Below are 26,919 nucleotides of genomic sequence, written 5' to 3' on the forward strand. Positions count from 1 at the left end.
TGAGATTTCAGCAGGACTCACACACAGGTAGAATAGAGGGCCACTAGACTTACACAGACATTGTTGAGACACACACACACTCACGCCAATGCAGACTTACATCTGACTATTGTCCTGACACGTTCTCAGCTGGTATGTACACCCAAACAGTCACACACACCCTCCAAGTACCTGGCTTTCATTAATCATTAACCATCTGCTAGTTAAAGGAATGGGAGGGTGGATGTTTTGTGTGTGTGGGACAAAGTCTGCCTTCTTTATTGTGCTAAACAAAGGGCCCGTTTAGTCTGTGGTGGGGGCTCATGGCAACAGAAAAGGGTGAGGACAGACCTTGAACAGAAGCCAGCCATCAGACCGGGGGGACTGAGCACAGGGAAAAAAAGCCCCTCTCATTTTGTGATTAGGAGGCAGAAAAGCCCCACTGAGGGTAATAGAAGCAGCTGTTATGCAGACTGTGAAGACCCAAAGAAATGTGGGGGTGCTACATTTGGGGAGGTAACAGACGGAAGCACTGTCATTTGATCCTTATCCAGGCTGTGTGTCTTGGGGGGTAGCTGGTTTGTCGGGTGGGTCCAACAGACACCAACATCTAGACAGGAGCTGACATTAATGGAGTGAAGGCACCACAACTTTGATAGGTGAGCATAAGCTGAACGGATTTTACTCCAGGTAGAAGCTAATTCACACTTGGTCCTCATTCAGCAATTGTAATTGCCACTATGTTTCTCACATGTTCTGCATCACTCTCATAAATGCATAACTCCAGTGATTAGTCACTTAAATAGAAGGTGTTGTATTCACAACTGTGAATCATTTTCTGATCATTCTCTGATTTCTGTTAGTACTTGATTTATACCTGAAAGAGCCAGGTGATGTTATTTTCTATTTGAATCAGTACTTTGTTGAGACACAGCAGAAGCCCTCAGACCATGTGGCCCCCATAGGGACACCCCTGTGATGGGCCACATGTTATTCAGCTTTCAGGGCTTAATATATTACATGCCCTAATTGTACTTAATTATTCTGACATTTAGCAGACCTTTTGACACAGGGCAGACACTTCTCTCAAAGGAAAGGCATTTCTAAAGTGCGATTATGGAATGATACTTCCAGAAATAGCCCAAGAGGTCATCTTTCTTACAGTCTAGATATTTTTGAAGCTGACTAAGTTCAAATCTAGACCAATGTCTTATTCCAGCTCTTTGAAATGGCCCTCCTGTGTAAATAACCATACCTTTTCTAGATAAGTTTACACATTGCACCCTGAATTTATTTCATATATTCTTTCCTATAGAATTTAGTTGTAATGTTCAGTAATACTTTCTATGCATCCAGTGATGGATCCTAGATAATTTTACTGACGTACACAATTAGGAACATTCATCACTTTGCTCACCAAAGCATGATGCACTGTATGAAAACACTATATAGGTTTAATAGCATGTCCTTCACAGTGTTACAGTGACAACGCTAGCTGAAATTGTGTTGCTTATTGCTTGTCCCATGTATGTGACCTTTATCAAAAGTATTATGCAATATATTTTATTACCTTACAAAGAAGGTAAAACAGTGCAAGTTAACTTTGAGGTATGTTCCTTTTGCATACACAGATGGAAACTCTGAAGTGCAGTGTTACTAACAAAAACAGAAAAATGTCACCTCACATCAATAAAACTGTTTTAAATGACTTCATCCAGGCCATCACACAGCATGTTTTCTTTGGAAAGACACATGCATACCAGTATAGCAGGAAAAAGGATTTCTGACTACGTTTTCATGAAGTCCCTTTAGATACAGTAATATTTAGTTTCACACAATTATCAACGCACAGCTGATGCCAGACAAAATAAAGACAAGAAGAAATTCAAAAAATTTATTTTTTGTAGAAAGGAATATGCACTGGAATGTCTTTATATTGTTACCAGTATTTTCACTGTGGATGTGCAGTGTTTGAAGCATATTGAGCTCATGGATATGACTGCCTTCTATTAAAGAGGAGAGAAGCACTAAGAAAAGAAAACATTGTTCTCTTTGGCGGCTGAAGGTTACCAAGGATGCAGGAGGAGGGGGTGCTGTAATTGAGATACAACGTGATCAGTTGCAGGCCCTTGATGAATAAACAGTGGGAACCCATTGTGACAAAGCAACATGTAAGAGGAACAAGTCTGATATGTGTATGTGCAGATGGGCCAGGTGTACAGCTGTAAGCTAGTACGCTTCTTGCCCTGGAAGGATGTTGAAGCCTCCTGTCAGCGCTCTTGTCCTCCAGCTCCACGGCGCAAGAGAGTAGTGGCTCTTGAGGAAACCCCCCAAGGCATACACATGCATACACAAATACACACATATACAGGCACTCTCAGTGATGCAGTGGAGGTGAGGGGTAGGCTCATTCAGGAGCAAAGAAGGGGTAAGAGAACCACGATGCTGTGGGAAGGAGACATCACACAGGAGCAAGGATGCACGGTGGGTGGTGAGTGGCTCATAGCCATGCTAGAGTCTTACTGCATGTTTCTGAGCAGATGTATAGCTATGCCCTCTTGGGGCATGGCTAGACAGACCCCTGTGCTGGGGGACCCCAGCAGAAGGTGGGGGGTTTGTTAAACAAACAAACACAGAAAACAGGCAGGGTGGTGCTGGCTGTCAGAGAGGAACTGTTGTGGTGTACCAGTGGTGTAACATCGTGGACCTGCGTAGGTGTAAAGTTGATGTGACTCTCATACGTGTCCCAAGGTTTTAGTAGAGGGGTGGGCTGCACACTAGCTCCAGCCTAACAAACAAGCTTCTTAGGCCTTTGGAAGTATCCATTGCAGAGTCCTGCTGGAAATGGGTCTCAATAAGCCTTTTGAGTACCTCTTGATCAGGCAGAGGAGATGGCGGTGATGGTGGTGGAGGGTCTATTGTGATGGACAGCTGGGGCTCTCCTTTTCTAGGCAGTATGGTATGGGCACCTGATGCCTGGAGATTAGGTTTCTGTGATACCCCTGAGAAAGAGCCTATGCTGAGATAGTGCCTGGCAATGCAGTGAGCTCCAGTTGTTCTCAATGCAGAAAACAGTCTCCCTTTATATATACTCACTGGCACTCTGGAGGTATCTCTATTCCACTGAGCCTCTTTGTGGACTTGTGCAGATGGGCCAGGTGTACAGCTGTAAGCCAGTACGCTTCTTGGACCTGTAAAGAGAAAATATAAAACCTTACTTAAAGTGTATGTGCTGGTCTGTTAGAACCAGCATACAGAGCAAAATTCAGTGCAACGTGTGTCACCATCTATGTCTGCTGATATTGAAAGGTCTAATATGTCAGGGACTTTTATTGGATGTAATGCTTCTTTTGCAAGAATACTATAAACTATGGTAATGCACAGCAGGTCATTACACTATCTTTTTACCTGACATTTCCTGCCAGGTCATAGACAGCAACAAAAACAAAATAAATAAGTTCAGTGTTACAGATCCATACATCTGTTTCTCTGAAGTGTAACTGAACCAAAAAGAATTCTTATTTGAATGTGTATGACTACAATTATTATTGTGAGTTTAATACTTTAATGCTTTGCATTTTCAATTAGTGAGCACCTCTTATTGTCACACAGGGCAGACCGGAGGCCTCGGTGTGGACCCAACTGCGGGATAATTTATTAGAAAAATATTTGGGGCTAGGCAATTCTTTGAGTCGGGGGCAAGCTTGAATCAGTCCGAGGTGAAAACGTGGTCTGAGAGGAAAATCTGAAGATGTGGCCGAGGACGCGAAGCGAGGTTCGATACCATGGAAGACAGGAACAGGGATGAGGAGACGGGCGAGGGAACAGGGAACTTGGAGGAGGACGGGGAAGGCTTTGAGGAGAAGTCATGGATGCTGGAGGGACGGTTGTCTTCTAAGAGATTTTGCAACGGAGAAGGAGCCAGGGACGCTTTTTACAGATGAATGCTTTGATTGCTAACAGGTGCTTAGCCGGAGGTAGGTGCTGCTGGTTGTGATGCGTGTGTGGTCATGACACTTCTGTGCTGGACGTGCTCTTCTACTATCAGACTGAAAGGAAAGAATTTTAATTTATTTTAATTTTCCCATTTCCCAGCACACCTGAAAGGTTGCAAAGGCCCAGACATACATGTGGAGAGGACCAGTTTTGTTATAGTTGCCATTGTCCTCCTCCCCCAATGCTTTCCCTTTCCTCTTTGGTTTCCTCTTTACTGCTCCTAATCTCACCTTCGTATGACCGCCCCCCCCCCCACCCGTGTACCCTCACGCACACACACACACACACACACACACACACACACACACACACACACACACACACACACTTCTCCCACACTCCAGAGCCCCCCTCCCAGTTTTCTCACACTCCCCAACCCCCAACTCCAGCAGCCTCTGCAAAGCAACTCCGTTGGCTGGGGATTAGAGCTATTTAAAGCAGCATGTGTCTGCCTCTCTGGGGCCACAGCAGCAAATATAACTCCCTGCTTTAGTGACACCAAGCCAGGCTGGGTATCTTCGCTCATGTCCACTTATATAACATTGTGCATGCACCACCTGGGCTCTCCCTTGAGCAAGGCTCCTTCCTCTTTGGCATGCTGTACATGAGCATATTGTATGTTGCTATGTGTATTTCCTCTTTGTTGTTTTTTGTCAAGTGGGTCAGGTGGCCCTTGCAATACCTTCACTGGAGACTTGGCAGAGGAAGCCACTCAGTTTCACTTGGCCTTTTCTTTACTAATTCTGGAAAGTGATGCAAGGCATGCCCTCCCCAAAATGTCTCCCCCTTCACACTTCCTTCAATTCTGTGCCCCCTCTGCCTCGCTCTCTGTCAGTGTTACTTTTTACAGTAGGTTTTTCTAAATAGATCATACTATTTCACTTCATAGATATACAGTATATGAACAGATTTAATGAGAAATGGGAATGGTTCCCATAGGAACAAAGCCAGAACACACAATGCCCTGCTGCTGACTCAACTGTTGCCACATGAGCACCAATAGTCCCTAGAGAGGGTGGGTCCATAGTCTGTGTAGGCCACTGAGAGCCAGTCCCTGTCCCCACACCCACATTGTGATGTAGGACCCTCTGTGAGACAGCTGGTACCCGTGAGGAGGTGCAGTTAAATAAGGTCCTTCTGTGAGGTTTATGTGTAAAATGGGATCTGCATGGTTTGCCATTCAAATGGTTAATGAACCTCCCCGAAAACTTCTGCAGATCTGGGGTCTTTGAGTTGTGAATGCATCAGCATGCTTTCCACCCTCCTCCCATACAAGCACTTGTCTCTGCAATGGGCCTGGCTGATGGGGGGAGTGGTGAAGGAGGGGATGAAAGGGTCATTGACTGCTTGTAGTATGCTGACTGGCCATGGATTAGGAAACTGGGATTTGCTGCCATTTTCACCCACTATACCAGAACTCACTCTCAAAGAAGGAAACAACAGGCATGTTATAAAACTAGCAAAAACATAATAAAAACAGCCTAATTACCTTTGAAATGCAGCTACCTAGCAGCAAAATACATAAACACAAATGAAAGATTACATAAAAGACTTTGAACAGAAACCTCCCCAGCTTGTCTTGTTCATTGGAGCATATCTGACATTTCCAGTGCAAATGATGGCCATGCAAATTAGCATCTGTGTACAATTTGCTTATTTTCAGTAGCTCTTCCTGCAGAATAATGGTGATGGAACAATGGCAGCAGTAACCAGATCACCTATCGATAGTGATTTGTATTCACTTAACGTTGCAAGAAATTTACCATTTGGTCAAAATGTTGAATAAAATGCAATGAAAACTCTGGATATACTCAGAATGTCTCAGTTTCATGTGTGAATATTACAGTTGCTGAGCAATTTCTTCAGAAAACAGTGATACAATGTTGAAATCTAGAATGCTCAAAAAGGTTGGGCAGCCACTGGCCCTTGAACTCCCAGAGGTTTTCTCTCCCTCGATTTTCAGTTGGGAGTTTTTGTTCCTTTCCTCTGTGGCCAGTAGACATATTTATAGCTCTATAAAAGTATTATATTATGATAGTCAGTAGTCAGCTGTTTTCTTTGTTTCTTATCTGATGTATTTGTTTTTCTTGCCTTATTTCTGTGTATAAAAATAAATTGAATTAAATAGAATTGAACTGAGTGGGAGAGGGGTGTGGTGGCGCAGTGGGTTGGACCGCAGTCCTGCTCTCCGGTGGGTCTGGGGTTCAAGTCCCGCTTGGGGTGCCTTGCGACGGACTGGCGTCCCATCCTGGGTGTGTCCCCTCCCTCTCTCCAGCCTTACGCCCTGTGTTGCCGGGTAGGCTCCGGTTCCCCGTGACCCCGTATGGGACAAGCGGTTCTGAAAATGTGTGTGTGTGTGTGTGTGTGTGTGTGTGTGTGTGTGTGTGTGTGTGTGTGTGTGTGTGTGTGTGTGTGTGTGTGTGTGTGTGTGTGTGTGTGTGTGATTGAACTGAATGGAATTGAATTGAAATATGAATAGGGGGTGTGGTGGTGCAGTGGATTGGACCACAGTCCTCCTCTCCAGTGGATCTGGGGTTCTAGTCCTGCTTGGGGTGCCTTGTGATGGACTGGTGTCCTGTCCTGGGTGTGTCCCCTCTGACCTTATGCCCTGTGTTGCTGGGTTGGCTCCGGTTCCCCGTGACCCCGTATGGGACAAGCGGTTCTGAAAATGTGTGTGTGTGTGTGTGTGTGTAATATGAATACTGGACTTCAATACTGATCAGTGGAAAAAAACTAACTTGGACAAGATAATGAGTCACAAACATCCAGTGGCTGATTTATCCACCTATCTGGCTAAAGCAACAGGTGTTGCGGGGATTGACGACTTCATGCATCTATCAGTGGAGGTGTGGTGGGAAAACCTTCAACCAGGTCCAAGACTTAGTCCAATCTGTTGCTTGCTTGTGTTGGTAACATCAGGCCCAAGGTGGACCTGGGATTAATGTTTACTTTATAGAAGTGTCCCATGAGTGTCCCACTACTGTACATGGACAGATGGCCAGCCTGGCGGCACTTCCCCATACTACACCCTTAGATATCCATGCTGCACTGTAGCAAAAGTTGCACCATAAGAGAGGTCAAATAAAGAAGTTACCTGAAAACACCAAGTTACACATGTGGCCTTATTGCCACGGGTTTTCACAGCTGTACGCTTAGAATATAGGCCAGCACTCCCTGTGAATGGCTGCTAACAGGCCTTCAGCTGCAGCCAACTGCAGAGGTTGGTTTAAGCTGAGTGTGCACATGCTGGGCTTCACATTCTCCCCACGTTGTATCAAGGTGCTCCCTTTTCCCTCTAAATGCATGGTTGACTGACTACATACTGTGGATGAATTTTGGTGCAAATGCAGTAATGTGATGCAGTTTGTTGGGCTTCATAGGAAAAAAAGTCTCTGCATGCTATGTGAGCTGAGTAGGAGAGAGCAAGAAAGATACAGATGGACTGATATGATTATGTTGACTGATCTGAGACTATATCATCCACAGCCAAAGTCCATCATGTAAGCTGGCATGTGAATTTAGGTATGTGAGGAGCAGCCTATTCAATTTCAACAGAGCTGGTACTGCTGAAATTGAATCTGAGCAGTGAAGAAAATCTGATTTTTATATTTTGGGGGCGTGTTTCCTGGTTGGCAGCTAAATTTAAAACTGAGGAATTATCATCCATGTGGGTCAGAGCTTATCAAGTCCTTTTTATTACTTTGAAACTTTGAATCTATATTAAACAGGATATTTAAAACTTTAAGATGTTTCTGCAGTGCAAATTCATGCTGTAAAATGCAGATAACAGCAATAATTAGAACATAGCAAATACATACAAAATCTTAGAAAATAAATATTGTCTGCTGGAGATATCCATGCAGTACAGTAGTTTATTGTTTATCCTTTTTTTGTGGAAAAAAAACTTGCCATTTTGCTGCAACAAACAGCTACACAATGGTGCAGTGGGTATTGCTGATGACTCAGAATTCCTGAGCTGATTGTTTAGACAAATCTCTCTCAGAGTATGTGGAGTTTGAATGTTCTCCCTGTGTTCCTGTTTCAAAGACAAAGAATCCACTAGTCAATCACTTCCAGATCATCCTTTAGCAAGAAAATCATGCAGGGGTTCACTAGATTGTATGTTTTAAAAATAAATGATCATTATTACATACAGCCAATTGTGTGATGTGTATTGACAATAACGGTGGTTTTGGACAAAGTGACTGCACTTGTAAGTGTATGTGTGATGTATGCATTTATGTGTGTAACTGTATCTCTCTGTGAAATACACATCTATGACTTTGAGTTGTATGTCTGTTTGGAGAAAAGTGTCTGTTAAATTATTAAAAGTTTGTGTAAATGTAAATAAGGGGTCACTGTATGTGCAACTCGACTTCAAGCGCTTACCACAACCCTGAAGCACCATTGAAGCGTAGATTTTCTGAGATATTCAGTCCACTGCCTCTGATAGTATATTAAACAATAAATTAATACAACAAAAGACACAATATGCAGTTTCTTGGTACACTGCTAGTTGAAAACTGGAGGGTTATAGAATGATAGAATCTTATGGTGTTATAGAAAAATTCTGAAAATGACAGGACAAATTCAGGAGTGCTATTTAAAAAGTGTAAATGGAAATGAAAAATGCAGTAATACGTTAAACACTTATTTCATAATTCCAGGAGAACTGCAGTAAGGAATTCACAAATTAATTGTTCCTTTTTTAAACTTTGTTTATATGTTCCAGTACATTTGGATTAGTGTAGCAGGACTTACTAATTTTCTATACTGAGCTATGTAAAGAATAGATTAAGGACCTCACACTCAGGAACACTTAAAAACATTCACACTCATGTCAACACAGATGATGAGGTGACAAACAACGTGACAGATACCAGTGACCAGCTAAGGAGACTACTTATGATTTATTGTGGAAAGGCTTTTATTTGTCCAGAGTTTTCTGAGAAGATGACACTTTGAGATAAGATTCCACATATGTAGTTTCAGGTTATTGTTTTCAGAAATTAAGCCTGTTTATAATGAGTAGGCTTTTCATTAGTGTTATTTGGATTTCTTTTTCAATCATTACTTAGTTTCTAATATGAAATAGCTTATTAGATATAATGTTTCATTAATCAGCTGGCAGTACTTAATAGTCTAAGAGTCACAGATGCAGCACTTAGACCTTCCACACTCTTTCTTGTGCTTGTAGAGTTTGCAGTCCCCAGGAACAAAAGAGATGAACCAGTTTTTTTAACCAAGCAAATTTTAAATATAAATATTAACACACACACACACATTTTCAGAACCGCTTGTCCCATACGGGGTCACGGGGAACCGGAGTCAACCCGGTAACACAGGGCGAAAGGCCGGAGGGGGAGGGGACACACCCAGGACGGGACGCCAGTCCGTCGCAAGGCACCCCAAGCAGGACTCGAACCCCAGACCCACCGGAGAGCAGGATAAATTAAATTTATTGCTCACTTTAAAAATATGAAATATATAAATATAATGTATATATAAAATATGAACAACACTCAGGACCTAGTTTCATAAAACACCTAAATATTTTTCCAAACTGATATATTTCTAAATGTATCGTTTAAGAAATTGCACACACCCTTTCCTAGCAGTTTCACTTCATTCTTGAGGAGGCCATACATGTTTCTGACCTTCGGTTTCAGAAAAGCCAGGATGACAGTTATTACATTCATAGTAAATGAAGTTCTAGAATGCTCACTGTTAAAAGTATAAATGTATCAAAGCTGGCAATCTGAAACAGAGAAAGTGAAATAGAAACTGGTCAGATCATATGTTCAAACGTAAAGATTTTTCAAGTTATCGTTGATGTAGTACTGCAGATCGAGAACAATGTCTCACCTTCCAAAAATGGAGCTAATCACAAGTGCTAATATATGTTTCTGGTCAGAGATAACGGCATTCCTACTATGGTTGTTGGCCAAGTGTGAAATAGATTTTGGAACAAAAGAAATTACAAATATACAGAAGCTGTGTTATATTGACTTTTAGGAAACTTAAGTAGTATCAACATAATATCAAGCTTTCAAGCTTTTTTGTCATTTTTTGATTATGTGTTACATTATGTAGAGCCTCACCACAACTCTCTTTGACCTGGATTATTGCTCTTGAACAGCTAGAGTTTTTGTTGGCTTGCCATTTGCAACACTGGAAAGAGTAGAGCACTGTAGGGGAACTGCTGTAGAGGACCAAGTAAAGTCCTATGAGTCATTTCTCATTGAAGCTCATGTGATTACCATGATGGGAAACTAGAGCTTGGCACAAATGTGAACACAGCATGAAGAGGAAACAAATTAATTAAAAAATTAAAGCCGTCATAATCAAATATATAGCTAACTTAGGCTTATAACCTAACTCATAAGCTCAGTTGTCCAAAGGATTTTACCAGATTCAGAATGTTCTTCATGTTGTTCCAGGATCTATTTTTTTTCTCTTGATCTTATGGCTTGCATCCATAAAGAAACCTTTATTTGTCTTTAGTAGTATCAACATAATATCAAGCTTTCAATCTTTCAAACAAGATGTACCTTAGTGAACTGGGAAATTAAGTCAATATCAGCAACAATGCTATTATTAGCTATAAACTAAGTCTTGTTCAATCTAGAATGTCCAGTAGAGTTAGGCAGCCACTGACACTTCGTCCCTGAGTTTGGTCCACGAGTTTTTTTTCTCCCTTGACTTTCAGTTGGGAGTTTTCTGTTCCTTTCCTCCGTAGCCAGTAGGCATACCTATAGCTTTAATAAGTGTGTAATGTGCAACACTAGTCTGTTATTTTTGTTTATTTGCCGTACGAATTTGTTTCTTTTCGTTGTGCCTTTGTTCAGTGTTCTGTATCACATTATGAGAAGAGCACTCTATGAAAATAAATTGAATTGAGTTTAATTGAATCTTTCAGCTGGGACACCTGAACTTACAGTACATACAAGAACTTACATCTTATTCATATGGTTTTCCTAATAGCTGTGATTACAGTATCTGACATATACCAAACAAATTGTTGTAGTCAAAGACAAAAAAAGAATTAATGTGTGTGCTAAAGGATTTTTCTTCCCTTTGGTTGTTTCTCAGTCAGTTTTGCAAGTGTAACACATTCCAATGTTGGCATTCATAAAGAGCAATCCCGAGTGGCTGACAATACAACTGATTGGCCATCTCTGCTTTGCTTGAACAAGTCAGGTACATGAATGCTGATATGAGCTCTCTGTGAAAACACCATATGCAATATGCCAAAAATGTTAGTTGGAGGTGAGGATTCATTCAAAATTCAAATTTTTCCTGGAAGTTCATTTCGCTGTTGTCAAAATTTTTAAGGGAGTACTTAAAATTTTACTCAAAAAGAATATTTCTTTCTTATGAAAAACTTACTGCGCATATCAATGCAGATTTAATTTCTTTACACAATTTAAAAACAAATTTTTTAACAAAAAACTGAAGGTGATTTAGGCTTAGGGGTCAGAAATATAATGCATGGCATATAATGAGTTATTTGACAGCACATAATATTTTGTGTACACTGTGAACAGATTACATACAGTAATTACAGTGCACTGTGTTCAGTAGTCCTTACCAGCACAATGCCCTGATGGATGCACAAACAAGAGGTCCCATTAGCCCTGAATTCCTAATTTAATCAGAGGGGTATCTGTCTGATTAAGAGGATGTTATTGTATTTCATCCCAGGTTAATAAAGTCTTGCTTTTATAGCTTAGCCTCCAAACGGAACTCTAGTCCATTTAGGTCCATCCCATCAAGGGACACCATCTGGCCAGCCTTCAAAACAAGCTCTCAGACTTGCAGTTCCAAATTACCTTGTTTATTTGTTCAGTAAACCCATTTAGCTCAGACAGATTACCCTACTTTTGTCTGACACTGGGCCCATTTGTGCATTTGGAGATCTTCTGGCGCATGTCAGGAGAAGTGCCCTGCAGGAGACTTGTCTTCTATGCTGTCGTTCTATGGATGAGCAAAGCAAACCATCCACCATATCAGAATGAAGTTGCACTTAGCAATTGCTGAGATTCTTGTACTGTTTAACTCACTGTGACATTTACTGAGAAGAAATTGTATACAATATAGAAAATTGTTTCAAATATTTAAAAAAATGTTTTCAAGATCACTGTACTTCCGATGTTGTCTAATATAAATTATTTAGCTGATGCTTTTCTTCAAAGTGACTTGCAATGTTATTTATCCATTTAATACAGTTGGTCAATTTTACTAGAGCAATTTTTAGAGTAAATACCTTGCTGAAGGGTACTATAGAGTATCTGTTCCAGTTGTGGCATCTCTCTCTCTCTCTCTCTCACACACACAGACACACACACACAGAGTCTGAAACTGCTTGTCCTGAGCAGGGTCGCAGCCATCCGGAGCCTAACCTAGCAACACAGGGCACAAGGCTGGATGGGGAGGGGACACACCCAGGACGGGACACCAGTCTGTCACAAGGCACCCCAAGCAGGACTCAAACATAGGATCCGCCAGAGAGCGGTACCCAGCCAAGCAACTAATCAATTTAATTAAGGTGAGCAAAAATGATTTGGTTAATGTTATAAGAACACTGGAATGGACTGGTACTCCCCTCAGCATTGTGCCCAGTGTTTCCAGGATAGGCTCTGGTTCACCACATTCTTATAACAAAAGTAATATTCTACATTCTCAGGCCAATTCTTGCCTCTATTCACTTTGAACTGGTTTTGACTTTTTAGAACAGCTGTTGTAGATAGAGTTTTGATGCTCACTTGAAGTGCTTTTACATTTGTCTCAGAGATACACTGAAACTGAAGGATGACAATGGCATCTACTGTCCTCATCATGCTTACATATCAGAGCTCATGAAATGGAGAACAAATGGAGAGATGAAGAAATGTCTGAGTGAATAGATAATAGCGAGATAATGCTAGGGGATGCGGTGGTGCAGTGGGTTTAGCCAGGTCCTGCTCTGTAGTGGGTCTGAGGTACCTTGTGACAGACTGGTGTCCTGTCCTAGGTGTGTCCCCTCCCCCTCCAGCCTTGTGCCCTGTGTTGCTGGGTTAGTCTCCTACTTGCCCCAACCCTGCTTTGGACAAGTGGTTTCAGACAATGTGAATGTAGATAATGCCATGTTACACTGTAAGAGGCTGTTTTTCTTCGCATGACATCTTGTATGTGGATTGGTTCCCTTGCCACAGTTAGGGGAAAATGAATGAATGGGGGATACATAATGAGGGAATTCTATGGTTTGGGGCAACAGAGCTACTACAGATGAGAAGAGCAGATGGAATCCTCGACAAGTCAGAAGAGTATGTCTCTTTCTCCTAATGTAATGCACAAATTGTATTTTCGCCGAGATGTACATCACTTTGGAGGAAAGCATCTGCTAAATGAATGAATGTAAATGTAAGAGAACGCACAGCAAAGCAGAAAAGAACGCCCTGAGCAACACAAACAAGAAAGCCTCACCTCAAGGAACGAAATCCTTGTAGTTGTACGGCTAACTGGGATATTGACACCTTCGTTTTCTTCCCAGTATCTATGTCAGAGCACCAACCCAGGGAGGCTGCAGCAGCAGTTTCCTGATCCCAAACAGTGAAAAGCACAGATGCGGCTCCAGGCGCAGTGCGGGGGATCAGACTGCCTCACTATCAGCAAGTGCAACTGCCAAATGCAGTTTATTTTAATGGTTATTGGTGGGACTTGGTACCCAACTGGTATGGACTGTTCCTTCTGTTTTCTTTGGAGGGCTGCTGGCTAAAAGGACTTGTGAATACTGACAGTCTGAGCCCTACACACGTGTCGTTCTACCGGTAGCCCCGTTTTCCTGGACTACAGCTATTGCCCACAGGGATACAAAGCGGACTTTTTTGTGAGTGCTGCATGGAGTGGGTAGGGTTAGCTACAGTCAGGGTTGTCTGGCCTCCTTATTTAATATCAGAGTATCCCTTGGCTTGCTAATTTCTATTTTTCATAGTTGTGATTGCTGCTTTCAGTACTTCAGAAAAGAGTGACTTTTTCCTAACAATTTCTGTGTTGCCTTGTTAGTCTGGGAACTTTAAACTTTATTCATGCCTTTTCCATCCCTTCAGGTGTGATACAGAGACAATGGAGCACACACATCACACACACATTGTCTACAATCGCTTGTCCCAAGCGGGGTCACAGCAATCTGGAGCCTAACCCAGCAACACAGGGAACAAGGCTGAAGGGGGGGACACACCCCAAATGGGACGCCAGTCCGCTGCAAGGCACCCCAAGCAGGACATGAACCCCAGACCCACTACAGAGCAGGCCCCGGTCAAACCCACTGCACCACCACGCCCACAATAGAACAGTAAGATGAATTCAAATACCAGCATGAATGCAATGCAGAGAGTATAAAGACTGCACTCTGAGAGGCCAAGAACAAGGCACTAGTCTCAAATAATAAACAGTATACCCACAATAAGAAGAGGGAAGGTCTGATGGAAAGATTCAAACAGCTGACTAATGCACACATATATGGACATGCACACTGCACCTTACCTAATAGCTTAATGCTCTCATACACAAGACCATTGGTTCATCAAAACATACAGTACAAATGGACACATACATATGCAGCAGCCTCACCACCGCCTACCCCACAGGCTTTTTGCTGAAATGTTTTTTCTGGATTTCCTAGAAGCACAGTCTGCTTGCACACATGGCCAGCAAGAGGAAGTGGGCTGTCCAAGTGCCTGAAAATGAACATGAGAATGACAAGGCCAGCTGGCTTCTTCTAACCACCTCTTCCTTGGGCTCCTTATGGGAACCCTTGTCTAAATTACTTAGCCCCCTACTCTCTTCCATAACTTGAAGCCAGGATCCACTTTTCTGAGCCACCTGCTAGCGCACTCTTTTTTTTTTGCATTTTTTCCAGCTCATACACAAAGTTACATAAGAGATAATTATGCAACAAAGCAGCTGCATTTCACCAGTATTGTGTCCTCACAAGGACACTCCAACTGCAGAGTGGTAGCAGCAGGAAATGAGGTCTGTGCATCATGGAGGGAGATGCAGTAGGGTGCTTGGTGACAGGGTTTGACTAGAAGACAGACACTGAAGAGGAGGTGAGACCGTCAGATTGGTGGGGAGGAAGAGAGAAACCATGCAGAACATACTTGACACTTGAGTCTTTATCTTGCTCTTTGCAGTTAGCAACACTAATTGGTTATATCCACTTTATGGACCTACTTGTGCAATGAACATCAGTGCATAAAGTGGAAAGAAAGAAATTAAGTTTACTTAAGTAATCATATGCCTGCAACTATGTCTCTTTCTCCTAATGTAATGCACAAATTGTATTTCTCTGAGATGTATGCCGCTTTTTGAGAAAAGCTTCCGGTAAATGAATAAATATAAATATAAATCCTTGATATAATTTCCTTGTGCTTCTTAAGCAGTGAGGAATAGACTGTCCACCTACCCACCAACCAATCCTCTTCCCCAGGCTCAGGATACCTTGCCAGCTTTGTCTGGCTCCAGCAGTTGTGTTACCATGAAAGCTGAAAGGCCACTCTGTCCATGCCTTGGCTCCACAGGCATGAGTCAAGTCATACCTGTGACATTTTAAATGGCAAGTCTGAGCACCGATGCCAGAAGTGTCAAACAGATCTGCTGGCCATCATGAAACACAGAGTCCAGAATGTCCACAATGTCTACTGCCGCCCCAAATCCCACTGCACATCAGAAACAATGTTATCAGATGTTACACTATGAGCATCGACTAGCAGTACCTCCAATTAGACTACTGTACTAAAATTATTTACTGTAGTGGAAAATTTTGAATTTTTTCACATTTCAAAAATTTGCTGTAATAAGGTTTTATAGATTAATTCCAGTAAAATGTTATTAAACTTTTACATGCTGATTAGTTATTAGCAGACAAAGTGAAAAATTAATACACATGAAGGTTGCAATAAAAAGTAGGTTAGGCAGACTGGGAAACATAGTAAATGTTAAACCCTGTAGTTTTCATGCTGATGCAGTGCTTTTTATTAATGTGATTTCGTAGAAGATGCTGCTAGAAGCCTCAGCAACTTCACTTTCCGGACACAGCTAATGACGTAGGGGATGTTACAAAATGGCACAAAAGGGTCATCGGTGAGTAGTGATGACATTCATGCATTGTGGCTGCTTCACTAAGAGGCTTCCTTCCTCCTCTAGCACCTCTCAAAAAATCTAACAGTACAGAATTAAATGACCAATATATTCATTATTGTCAATACAACAATAACACAGTAGATGTATTTTTTATCCTTTGGCCACAAATTAAATAAAAAAGGTAACTATAGATGTAAAGTTCTTACACTGTTTGTAGGTTGCTTCTTTTTCTTGCCTTCCCTATTGGATGATAACTCAAATCTGTTTGGGGAAATGTGAAACTAACCTTTACTCCTCATCAAATACGGAGGATCTCAAAGGTTGGTTAGGTTTGTTACTCTTCTCACTGCTAATGCTCTATTTAAGGGATAGTATCTAAACTGATATGCAGCTCTATGCACAGACACAGCTGATTTAACATCACTAATTCACCTGAACTGCCTGTCTTTGGGAAGAAACCAGTGCAAACACACAGAGAACATGCAAACTATTCCACAGACTGAGCTGGATTCAAACCTATCCCCAAAGTGTCCTCATGATGTGAGGCTGCCACACTACCCACTACACCATCCTCAGTTTAAAATAGCAGCACGAAACTATTCCTTTGCAACATTTGTTAGAAATCGGGTTGTCATGACAATGCCCGCACCTCAACCAGCAGCACCTGCCTTTAGGTGAAACACTTGGATATAAAAACCACCAATGGCCCACATTCTACTTGTGGAATCTCTTTGAGATAATGGTTCCTCCTCTGAGCACTGCTGTCCACAGTGCCCTATCAGTGTTCCCTGGTCTACCTTGCTCCCTTGCCTGTCTACTATAATATTGAGTCTTGCAACATCCTCATTGACCAGGTCCTCAGATTCCTCCCCATGTACAATGTGAGTGCCTTGCATTCATCACGACTCTCCCTGACTACGAGCACTGCCTTGTCCCAAGAATTTCAATTCAATTTATTTTTATAGAGCACTCTTCTCATGCAGTGACACAGAGAGCTTTGGCACATGCATAAGGCAAGAAAAACAAGTACATTGGAACAAAGAAACAAGACAGTTGACTAAAGACTATCATAATATAATGCTTTTATAGAGCTGTAAGTATGCATACTGACCATGGAGGAAAAGAACAAAAAACTCCTAACTGAAATTTGAGGGAGAAGAAAAATATCTAGGGGTCCAAGGGCCAGTGGTTGCCCACCCCTCCTGGGCATTCTAGATTAAATAAGACTTCTAAGCCAGTTTAATAACTAAGTAATAATCGGATTGTTGCTGTAAGGTAGCTCGATTTCCCAGTTCAGCAAGGTACATCTCATCCATCATGGCAGTTGGTCATCATCTTCAGTCAGCATGGGGTGCATCTGTGACTGCCGGCCAGCCCCCTCAGGTTACATTATAGGGAGACAATGCTGAATAAAAAAAAAGTAATTGGTAACTGAAACAAGAATTTAATATGCTTTGGTATAAAGGTGGGAAACACAGCCAGGTGTAATTACATTTTGAGGTTGAATTGCTGAGTAAACATGTAAGTGTTTAGTCTGGATTTGAAGACTGATACAAATGGGGCATTTCTGACAGTAACTGGTAGACTATTCCACAGTTTAGGTGCTCTATAATTAAATGACCTCCTACTGAGGTCTTATTGATCACAGGTACTTCATGTACCTGCGTAACTGCAGGTTCATTGGACCTGTATCCAATGAACAAAGATATCGTCCTCACCTCTCTCCTGCATATTTCTTGGGTGTAATAGTGCCCTTAGGGACCCATCATGTGAATCATTTGGGAAGTCCCCTGCAGAAACTGGATACTGGTGTCCATCGGCTACCTACTGACTGAATCGTTTCTTTGCTGATGGCTAATTTAATTCTGTAAATAAAATTTTATCTGAAAGATACATTTGTCTGTTATACTACAAGTTTGAGTAACAGTCTTCATGGTCCTTGGCCTTATAGTAAATAACTGCAATCAGGCTAAGGTTAAGAAAGTGATGAAGGTTGCATTTGTACTACTAAGGAGATGCAGACTTGATGAAGATGGTCCAGGGCTATGTAATTCAAGGAAGGTCAGCAGCATGCTGGATGTGTTCCACCCCATCAGCAAGACAAATAGTCCAAAAGTGGCACTAACCAGTAATAAATTTAAGATATGTGGTGGTACATGCTCCGCCAGAGAATTATGGGATTTCTATCTGTGGCCTCTTCTGATAGAAGTCAGTCAGGGGGAATCCTTGTTTGGAGATAAGGGGATGGTTGTGTGTGTTAACTAATGACTCCATGTAATTTTCTTTATTCATTCTTTGTCAGCAAGAATCACTTCCCATCCTGGATTAACAGCAGGTGCTAAGCACTTAGGAGTAGTAATGGCAAGAGCAACCAAGAGAGAAGATGGTGATTTTGGGGGGTGTGGGTGTTAGCTTTTACAGGCTTGGCCCATTCCAACAATGCAGCTAGATGACAGTGCAATACCTCACAGCAGGGGGAATCAGACTCTGGCTGAGGAACCCCAATCTGTCAGCTTCATGTGGTAATCAAATTAGATAAATAATCAGAGCAGGGCTGCCTATCCACATACACAGAAACACATGCTCTGCTACAAGAACACTCTATATAGCCAGGAAACCATGAAGATAACTGGGGGTTAAAGTGTCTGACCACTATCTGCCCAGAACGTACACAAAAGTCAGGCCATCACTCCTCCGTGTTGCTGTTTCATTACTGTAATTCACATACATGTCTACATTCCATAGTTTATGTAGCAGGCGGATTGCATTCCATTTCACATTTTCTGGCTCAACAAGGCAGATTATGCTGAAGGGATAAAATTATGGAGTTGAGGGCATGGGGAAGGGTAGGAGAGGGTTTAATTAGCTGCTGGTTGTGGACCTGAAGAGAGTGTCACCAAAAGTTTTCTGGCTGGTTCCATGCATGGCATCAACCAGAAAGTTTCCAAGGTATTTTTCCTCATTTACTCCTGGCAGTCTCTATCTTTAAAGTGTAAAGTTGTAAGAATGAAATATACAAACATTAGTACACTAGTTTAAAAGGAACTGAGCTACTTACTAGAGAAATAAAGAGTCTGTCTCAGAATATGTGCTCTAATCATGACACCACACCTTTTATGCTTTCCACTAAATGTAACTTTACAAGCCTCAATTTACAAAGACATTTGCATCATATCAACAGTTCTTCTAAAGGGCAACCAAGCTGGACATTTTTGTCTGAAATGATATTGTTTTTAGATGTTTATAAAGCGGGATTTGGTTAGCACTAAATTTGTTGCTAGAATTTCTAAAATTTTAATTATTGTTCCATAAATGTTTTTAATAAATTTTGAAACTGTTTTAGGATACAATTTAATGGTAATTTAACTTTTTTTCATAGTTTCAGTTGAAAGTCTTGATTTTTAAAAAAAAGAACTGTGAAAAGTGTGCTTACACTTTCAGCTGTGTGCATTCTTCTTAATGAAAATATGCTGTGTGTCAGGAGTTTCTCTGCCCTCTGTGGATGTGCCTTGTGCCTTCATTCAGCACAGGTCACTATATTTATCATACTCCAAGGCAAAGCCTCTTCAAACCCCTTACAATCAATGTGGCTCCTCACAGTCCTTAGAAGTGAAATCCTAACTGACCTCTTGACCCTGTGCTGAGATTTTTATCACACCAAAAGGGTCAGATTAACTGGTGGCTGGAGTCGGAAGGAATTACAGAAAGTCCCCCCCCACCAAATTTCCACAAGCAAATTGAAGAACAATACTTATATTTGCTTGATTTATTTTTTTTTACTGGTAAAGGCTTTAATTGTTTCCACTTAAGAAATTATTTGCCTGAAGACAGTTTCTATTTGCCTTTAATACTAGATGCATAAAAACTCAACTTTAGTACTGTTTGTTACTCAAATGTCAAGGCATGGAAAACATATTTAGACATTTGTCATGATTTTCAGTTATTCACTTGGCTCGTACCTTCATTCAATCAGTGTGCAAAATTTAATATAGTGAGGCACCTGGGTTTACACTGACAACTAATTTATTGGAGCAGTTCAATGCAGGCTTACCGTGTCCATCCATAAGAAATACAAACATGTTTCCAACTATAAAATTACAAAATCCCAGACGTAAGATATCTGATGTCCCCTGGAATTTCCTTTCAAGATTTCTAAAATTCATATTTGTTCACCTGCATTCTATGCCCAAACACTAATAATACCAGTATAATTTCACAGAGCAGCAAAGGCATTTCACTGGTTTGGTGAAAGTAAAGCTGCTTGAACGATACAGTTCAGCGCATCGGTTTCTCTTCCTCTTTTCCCAGATAGGTTGCCCACCCCCATTCTATGACAAGAGTGTCCTGGGGCAGCCCCTGCCCTGAGCGTTACATGGGAAAATCCACCAAAATGGCAACCATACGCGCTAATGAGGGCTTCCTAACCACTCTGAGTGGAGCCGCTGCACTTTCGCTGCGCTTCCGCTCTTACATCAGGGGAAACTGGGAGTCCTGGGGTGCACTGGAGCGATTCACAACAGAAAATGTGTTTTTTCACTACGGACTTTAACAGTGCTGTGTTCATTCTTATGGATCATAATAAATGTGCAAATTCTGGTTCAGGTACACTGCTTTCCCATTAATGGTTTTGCTGGTTCAAACTATTAAACAGTTACATGATGGACAATGATGGCATTTGACAAGAAACAAATGCTCCTCTTAGAAGAACCCCAGCGAAACAGTGGGCAGTTCTACATTTGTATTACTTTGTCCTGTGTCGGTGGGATTCCTAGTCATTTTTTCGAACTTGTGTTAGATAAGACATATACAGTAAAACTTTACTGTATCGTTGAGTCTATTGCTGTGAACCAGTATATATTTGCACAACTAAATAATATCTTTCCCCTGTGTGAAATGGTACAATGAGAGAGACATAATAACTCTGTGCCTTAATTTAATAGCTCATCTTTTTACATCTTCCTTAAGGAAACGCTTAAGATACTATTTTCCTGACTGTTTGAATGTCTGATTGATTGATGTATTCTTTATTCATGAGTTTTTTTCAGTTTGTATGTGTATGGCAGAGAGGCGAGAGAAAATAGGATGTCACAACAACATCACAGTGGAGCTTTATATCAGACCCCTTTATATCAGTGTCTTTGCTCGTAATTAAAGCAAATAATCTGTAAAGAAGGGAGGGGGATGTCAACAATGTTTTTTTTAATTAGATCAAGGGCAGGAGCAGAGTTGAAGTGAAAAACCTCCTCTCATTATGTTCATGCACAGCTAATAGCTTCTGCTGAGGGTTAGTGCATCCCTTGGCAGACCATAAATGGGCTCTGGTAGGAGTCATTACACTCACAGAGAGCTTTACATAAAAGACAGAGTGTGCAATCTCTGCAAGAATATGCAAAAGGGCATAAAGTCAGGTGAAGCAGAGAGGCCATGTTGTAACCTTCTGACTAACACTGTAAGCAGATCAGAAACAGGAACTTGATTGATGGCCGCGGAATGGCATTTTACTCCTTCCCTCCCCACTTGTTTATTATGTAACTGTTGATATTCTAAACCAACATCAATGTCAGGTATGCAGGTCCACTGCAGTGCTGTGTGTGCCAAGTGGAGCACGAGCTGCAGCAGTGAACATAGACCCCTGGGAGATGCTGTGTGCCTGCTAAGGGTACATATGCTGGAGCACTGTGCAATGTTTAAAATACAAGCTATGCTAATAATCTTAAAGGATGGAATAGATAATGCAATAACACAGCAGAATTTGTGGCGCAAGTGGCTCTAGCCGTTGGAGAGGAAGGAAGACAACATTGCTCCTTTCCACCCTATGCCTGCTTCCAAATAATGCTAAACACCATCTCTCGGTGCTAGTTTGACTAGTGTTGTCTGAGTTTAAGATGCACTGTGTGTGCGAGAAACAGTGTTTGTGCATTGGCCTCCCAGCTCCCCTTGTGTATGTACACATGCTGCTTAGGCTTACACGGCATGTCCAATGACAAGAAGCTGAAGGTTTTGGGACACTATACATGCACCCTAACCAGTCAGATATGTTATGTGTGTTCTGTGTTGTCTGCTCTGCTGCGGCCCTGGATCACCTCAGCACCACAGGCCTGTCTGGTCAACAGATAGTGAAAGTTTACTGGGCAGTGACTGGTTCTTTGTGGTGTGATAAAAAAAAAAATCAATGTTTTTACAAGACCTGTGTCAAAGCAGACATCAGTTTGGAGTGTACCAGGGAAGGTACAATCATGATGTTCTCTCTTACATGTAAATTGCCAGAAATAAAGCAGTGAATCCCCATTGACTCATCCCTTCATATTATCAGAAAACAGAACTTAACAGGACAGGACCGTTTCGTTACAAAGAAATAAGCATTGGCGTCTGCCATTGCGACATCTGCTGGTAAAACACGGCCATTATCTCAAACCCGCATTCATTTTAATGAGCGAATGCTGTCTCAGTATCCCCTGGTGGAAAAAGTATGAAATTGAAAGAGCACCAAACTCTTAAAGCAGTAAAACTGAATAGTGTACCACGACAAACAAAAGTATATTCCCACCAAAACTCAGATGACATCGCAAATCGAAAAATTTAATTTTCTAACGTATGTTAAATTTCCACAATACGGACACGTTTTCTGACATGTTTAAATTCAATTTTCAAATTTGCATTCCCATGCATTCTATTTACAACTAGGGATCTTGTGTGCTAAATATAAAATTAAAAAATTAAGACCATTTAACAATTTTCAATGCATTTTCCCTGCTATAAAAACATCAAATACCCGTTTGCAACTGAACACTTTCATCTTCACGTTTTAACTCTATCAACATTTAAACTGCAGTACAGGGTGTTTACTTTAAATGACGATTAGATGGCGCCTATGAGTCACAGGATATGGGTGGGACTTTCAGAGGAAAACTATTTTCATTGGGTTGATGCGCTCAGCTAGTTGTGTGTGAAAGGATGAATGTGATTACCTTGATGAACCAGCATTCCGGCCAGGGTAAATCCTGACTAGTGCCCTGTGCTTTCAGGATAGGCTCCGCACTACGGAGATCCTGTACTGGAGTGACTAAGAGTTAGATTAACAAGTATTTCACCTGGAATTGGGATAAATAAGATTTTGCATTTAAGTTCATTATACACAGACAGAGGTTCCCCATACCGAGATGTATGAAATGACTGATATGTATAAAACCATTAGTAACAAACAGGGTAAACTCTCGACAGTTACTGCTAGATTAAGACTATCTGATAATAACACATATAATGAATCTGTAAAATTTAACTCCGAGTCTCCGTCAATGACGATACAATAATACGTAAATTCAAATTTTCATTCATGCAAATAAAGGATGGAGGGAATGTGTGCATTCTTTGTTACGAACACTCAATAATATTGTACTTTCAGATGTGGTAGAAAAGAGTTGTCGATATCCTACCAATGTTCTACAAAATATTGCCGTAAAAGATCTGAACAAATTCTTCCGGGTATAAGGTTTGTTTCCGTTTAGTACTTCTTAAATACAACGATTTTTTTTTTTTTTTTTTTTTAGAAAACCGTAAACACAAGAGCCACACGTGCATGCCCAGAATGCTTTGCGCAATGACCTCAGTTGTTCCATCCCGCTGGAGTCTCCGCTGTCTTGTCAGGTTGTCCGAGCACGTGGTGATTCTTTAATCGTGCCAGTGACCACTGCGTTCCGAGAACCGCGAGATAAAAGCGTATTTGATACTTATTTTGTGGCTTGTGATTTCTTTTCTCCGGAGTCCGGATATCGGCAGGAAACGGTACCACGAGGGACGGTAGCTTCAGCTTGAGCTCGTGTGAGTGAGTTGCCACACTCGCGCGCTGGACGCATGCGACGGAAATGCACGCGGATCCTGCTTCATTGGCCGCCAGATTAAAAACCTACTGTGATTGTTACACATTTTACTGTGTATATTTACGTCTTTTGCGCAAGATAGGCTGGGCAGTGTGAAGAACCTAAGAATCTCGTCCTGCTGGTGGTATTTTAAATAATAAAATAAATAGTATTATCTGGCAGCAGCTGGGCCGTAGGCTAGCTAACCAGAGATACGTAGATTTCTGATTCTAAATAATATTATTTATCTGGCAGCAGCTGGGCCGTAGCTAACCAGCGACAGGTAGTTGATCGTGTTTTTGTTTTTCATATCTGTGAACTTTATGAAATAAATATTAGCTCATGTTGGTCGCTTGACTTAGTTTACCGGAAACTAACGTTTATGCGGTTTCTGTGTCACTTTCCCGCGTGAAAATTAAATGTCATTTGAAATTTAAGCGGTTTCTGGTTGGTTCTCGCGTTATGTTTCTGACTTAGTAATTTAGTCAAAGTACGACTATTCTGATATTTCACATAAGAAAGAATTAATTTACGAGCTACACACAATTCTTAGGGTGCATTCTAACTTGAAATTTAAAGAAAATAGCTAGCCTAACTACGTATTATGACCTGCAGTATTACGATTCGTAAAATCCTTTAGGCCTTTTTAACTTCAAGTTACTTCAGTTCCTTACATTTGGTATCCTTACTTACATATATTAATGACGTGGAATTAATAAAACACTTTATAACAGACGTGCCGAATCGCGATGCTGTGTTGAGAAATGTTCTCATTGGCTGAATGGTGATGAAAATCCAGCCTCTTTTCCTTGTTTTGCCCAATGAGACGTATTTTCTGTTTGGCAAAATGTCCTGGCACATGTTTGTTGCTTAAGTCGCCATTTTTACTGCATCATCATATACACCACTGTTTGACTACTGAAGCACAGCTCTACTAAGGATCAGCTTTTGCATGATAAGATTCATACAAGTATCACTGCTTGTTTTTCAATAGAGCTCTGAAGTCAGTCTGATACTGTTCATAAGAATAATGTTCTTAGTGAGAAAAATAATGCTAATGATTACTGCACAGTTTTGTGATTTTTTTTTTTTTAAGAATTGGTGGATTTTTGAAACATTTGAAGAATTTCAGTCTTTAGTTAGCCACAGGTTAACCCTGAATTTAAGGGCACAACATACATGAGTTGTTCTTTGTTGTCTAACCTGGTCTCTTTCTGTTTCTCAAAAGTCATCAGCAGAGCACAATGAAGTACATCCTGGTAACCGGTGGTGTCATCTCAGGCATTGGCAAGGGCATTATTGCCAGCAGTGTGGGCACCATACTGAAATCTTGTGGTCTGCACGTCACAGCCATCAAAATCGACCCCTATATCAACATTGATGCTGGCACTTTTTCACCCTATGAACATGGTACATCTTGTGGGTCAACTGGGTTGGGTGCATTATAAAGAACAAAGCAATTTTTTTTTCCTTTTTATGGCAGTGTTACTTTACTACTACTAGGCACTTAATGACATTGAACAAGTTGTGTGCATTTTTTTTGTGTGTTTGACCTTCCAGGAAGATTATTTGCTGCAAATTCTTGTTGCGCAAAGTTGAAAAATTGATTTTATTCCTTTCAAAATGTGCCTTGTGCCACTGGTTTTCTTTAGCCATTCTCCATCAGATAAGAGCTTACTAACAAGAACACCAGGTGAAAAAAAATAGATTTGTAAAACATAAATGTCTTCAAAAGATACAGAAGTGTTTTCATCAAAGACTCTACTCTGGGAGGATCCATTGGCCCCAGAAAGAGCATGTGGTTTTTTTTTTCGTTACATTACAGGAGAAGTGTTCGTCCTAGATGATGGTGGGGAGGTAGACCTCGATCTAGGAAACTATGAGCGCTTCCTGGATATCAGGCTCACCAAGGACAACAATCTGACGACAGGCAAGATCTATCAGTCAGTCATCAACAAGGAGCGTCGTGGCGACTACCTTGGGAAAACAGTGCAGGGTAGGTTGTGGAATCAGCGTTCTGTGGTTTGTGTCCTTTGCATACATAGCTTTTGACTGGACTTCATAGTGTTGGACTCCAAAGTTTAATGCTTAATGGCTACATAATTAGAGTTGTGCTCCATAGATGGGGAATGAAGTTTCAGTATGTTTCTTGTGTTTTTTTTTTTTTTTTTTTTTTTTTTTTTATTATTTATTCTTAACAGTTAATTTTTGTTTACCATTCCTTTAAGCAAAATATTTGTTGTACTCTTGGCTCTCTTTAATGCGGTCCCGTGCAAAGAGCATTCTAGTGTGAATACGGAGGACCTGTGTAGAAGACAAGTACAATTAGTAGCGTAAAGTTTGTTAGTAAAGGCAAAAGTCCTGGTCCAGGTTCAAGGTAGCTGATCCTGGGGCTATGGTGGGCAGTGCTCAGAATGCTGGTAGAACCGTGGACTTTGCAGGTGGATCCCATGTTTCCAGGAACACTGCCACAGGCCAGGATAGATACATTACAACCCCAATTCCAAAAAAGTTGGGACACTGTGTAAAATGTAAATAAAAACAGAATGCAATAATTTGCAAATTTCAAAAATCCATATGTTATTCACAGTAGAACTTAGAAAACATATCAAATACTTAAACTGATTAAATGTACGATTTTAAGAAAAAATAAGGTAATTTTGAATTTGATGGCTGCAACACATTGATAAAATATGGGTTTATGAGATTTGCAAATCATTGCATTCTATTTTTATTTACATTTTACACAGTGTCCCAACTATTTTGGAATTGGGGTTGTACGTACATTTATTTATTTAGCAGGCATGGAGGGTGCAGTGGCACTGCAGGTTTGGCTTGCACCCACTCTCTGGTGGGTCTGCAGTTCCGGTCCTGCATGGGGTACCTTGAGACGGACTGGCACTCAGTCCTGGGTGTGTCCCCTTCCCCCATGCACTTGAGCCCTGTATTGCCGGGTTAGGCTTCG

General features: G+C 41.2%; 1 protein-coding gene across 7 annotated transcripts in view; it reads left to right on the forward strand.

The window, feature by feature from the left end:
- Positions 1-549: 549 nt before the first annotated feature.
- Positions 550-26,919, forward strand: part of LOC108918049 (CTP synthase 1) — a 40,009-nt gene continuing 13,639 nt past the window's right edge. Inside the window, exons 1-3 of one of the 7 annotated variants that reach the window (XM_018724950.2) lie at positions 550-638; positions 25,183-25,364; positions 25,780-25,950. In XM_018724950.2, the coding sequence (XP_018580466.1) occupies positions 25,199-25,364; positions 25,780-25,950 (337 nt within the window). In that variant the 5' untranslated portion in view covers positions 550-638; positions 25,183-25,198. The other 6 variants (XM_018724943.2, XM_018724945.2, XM_018724944.2 and 3 more) reach the window with 6 other exon arrangements.

Source organism: Scleropages formosus, chromosome 8 (assembly GCF_900964775.1).
Source record: "Scleropages formosus chromosome 8, fSclFor1.1, whole genome shotgun sequence".
NCBI classification, from domain to species: Eukaryota; Metazoa; Chordata; class Actinopteri; order Osteoglossiformes; family Osteoglossidae; genus Scleropages; species Scleropages formosus.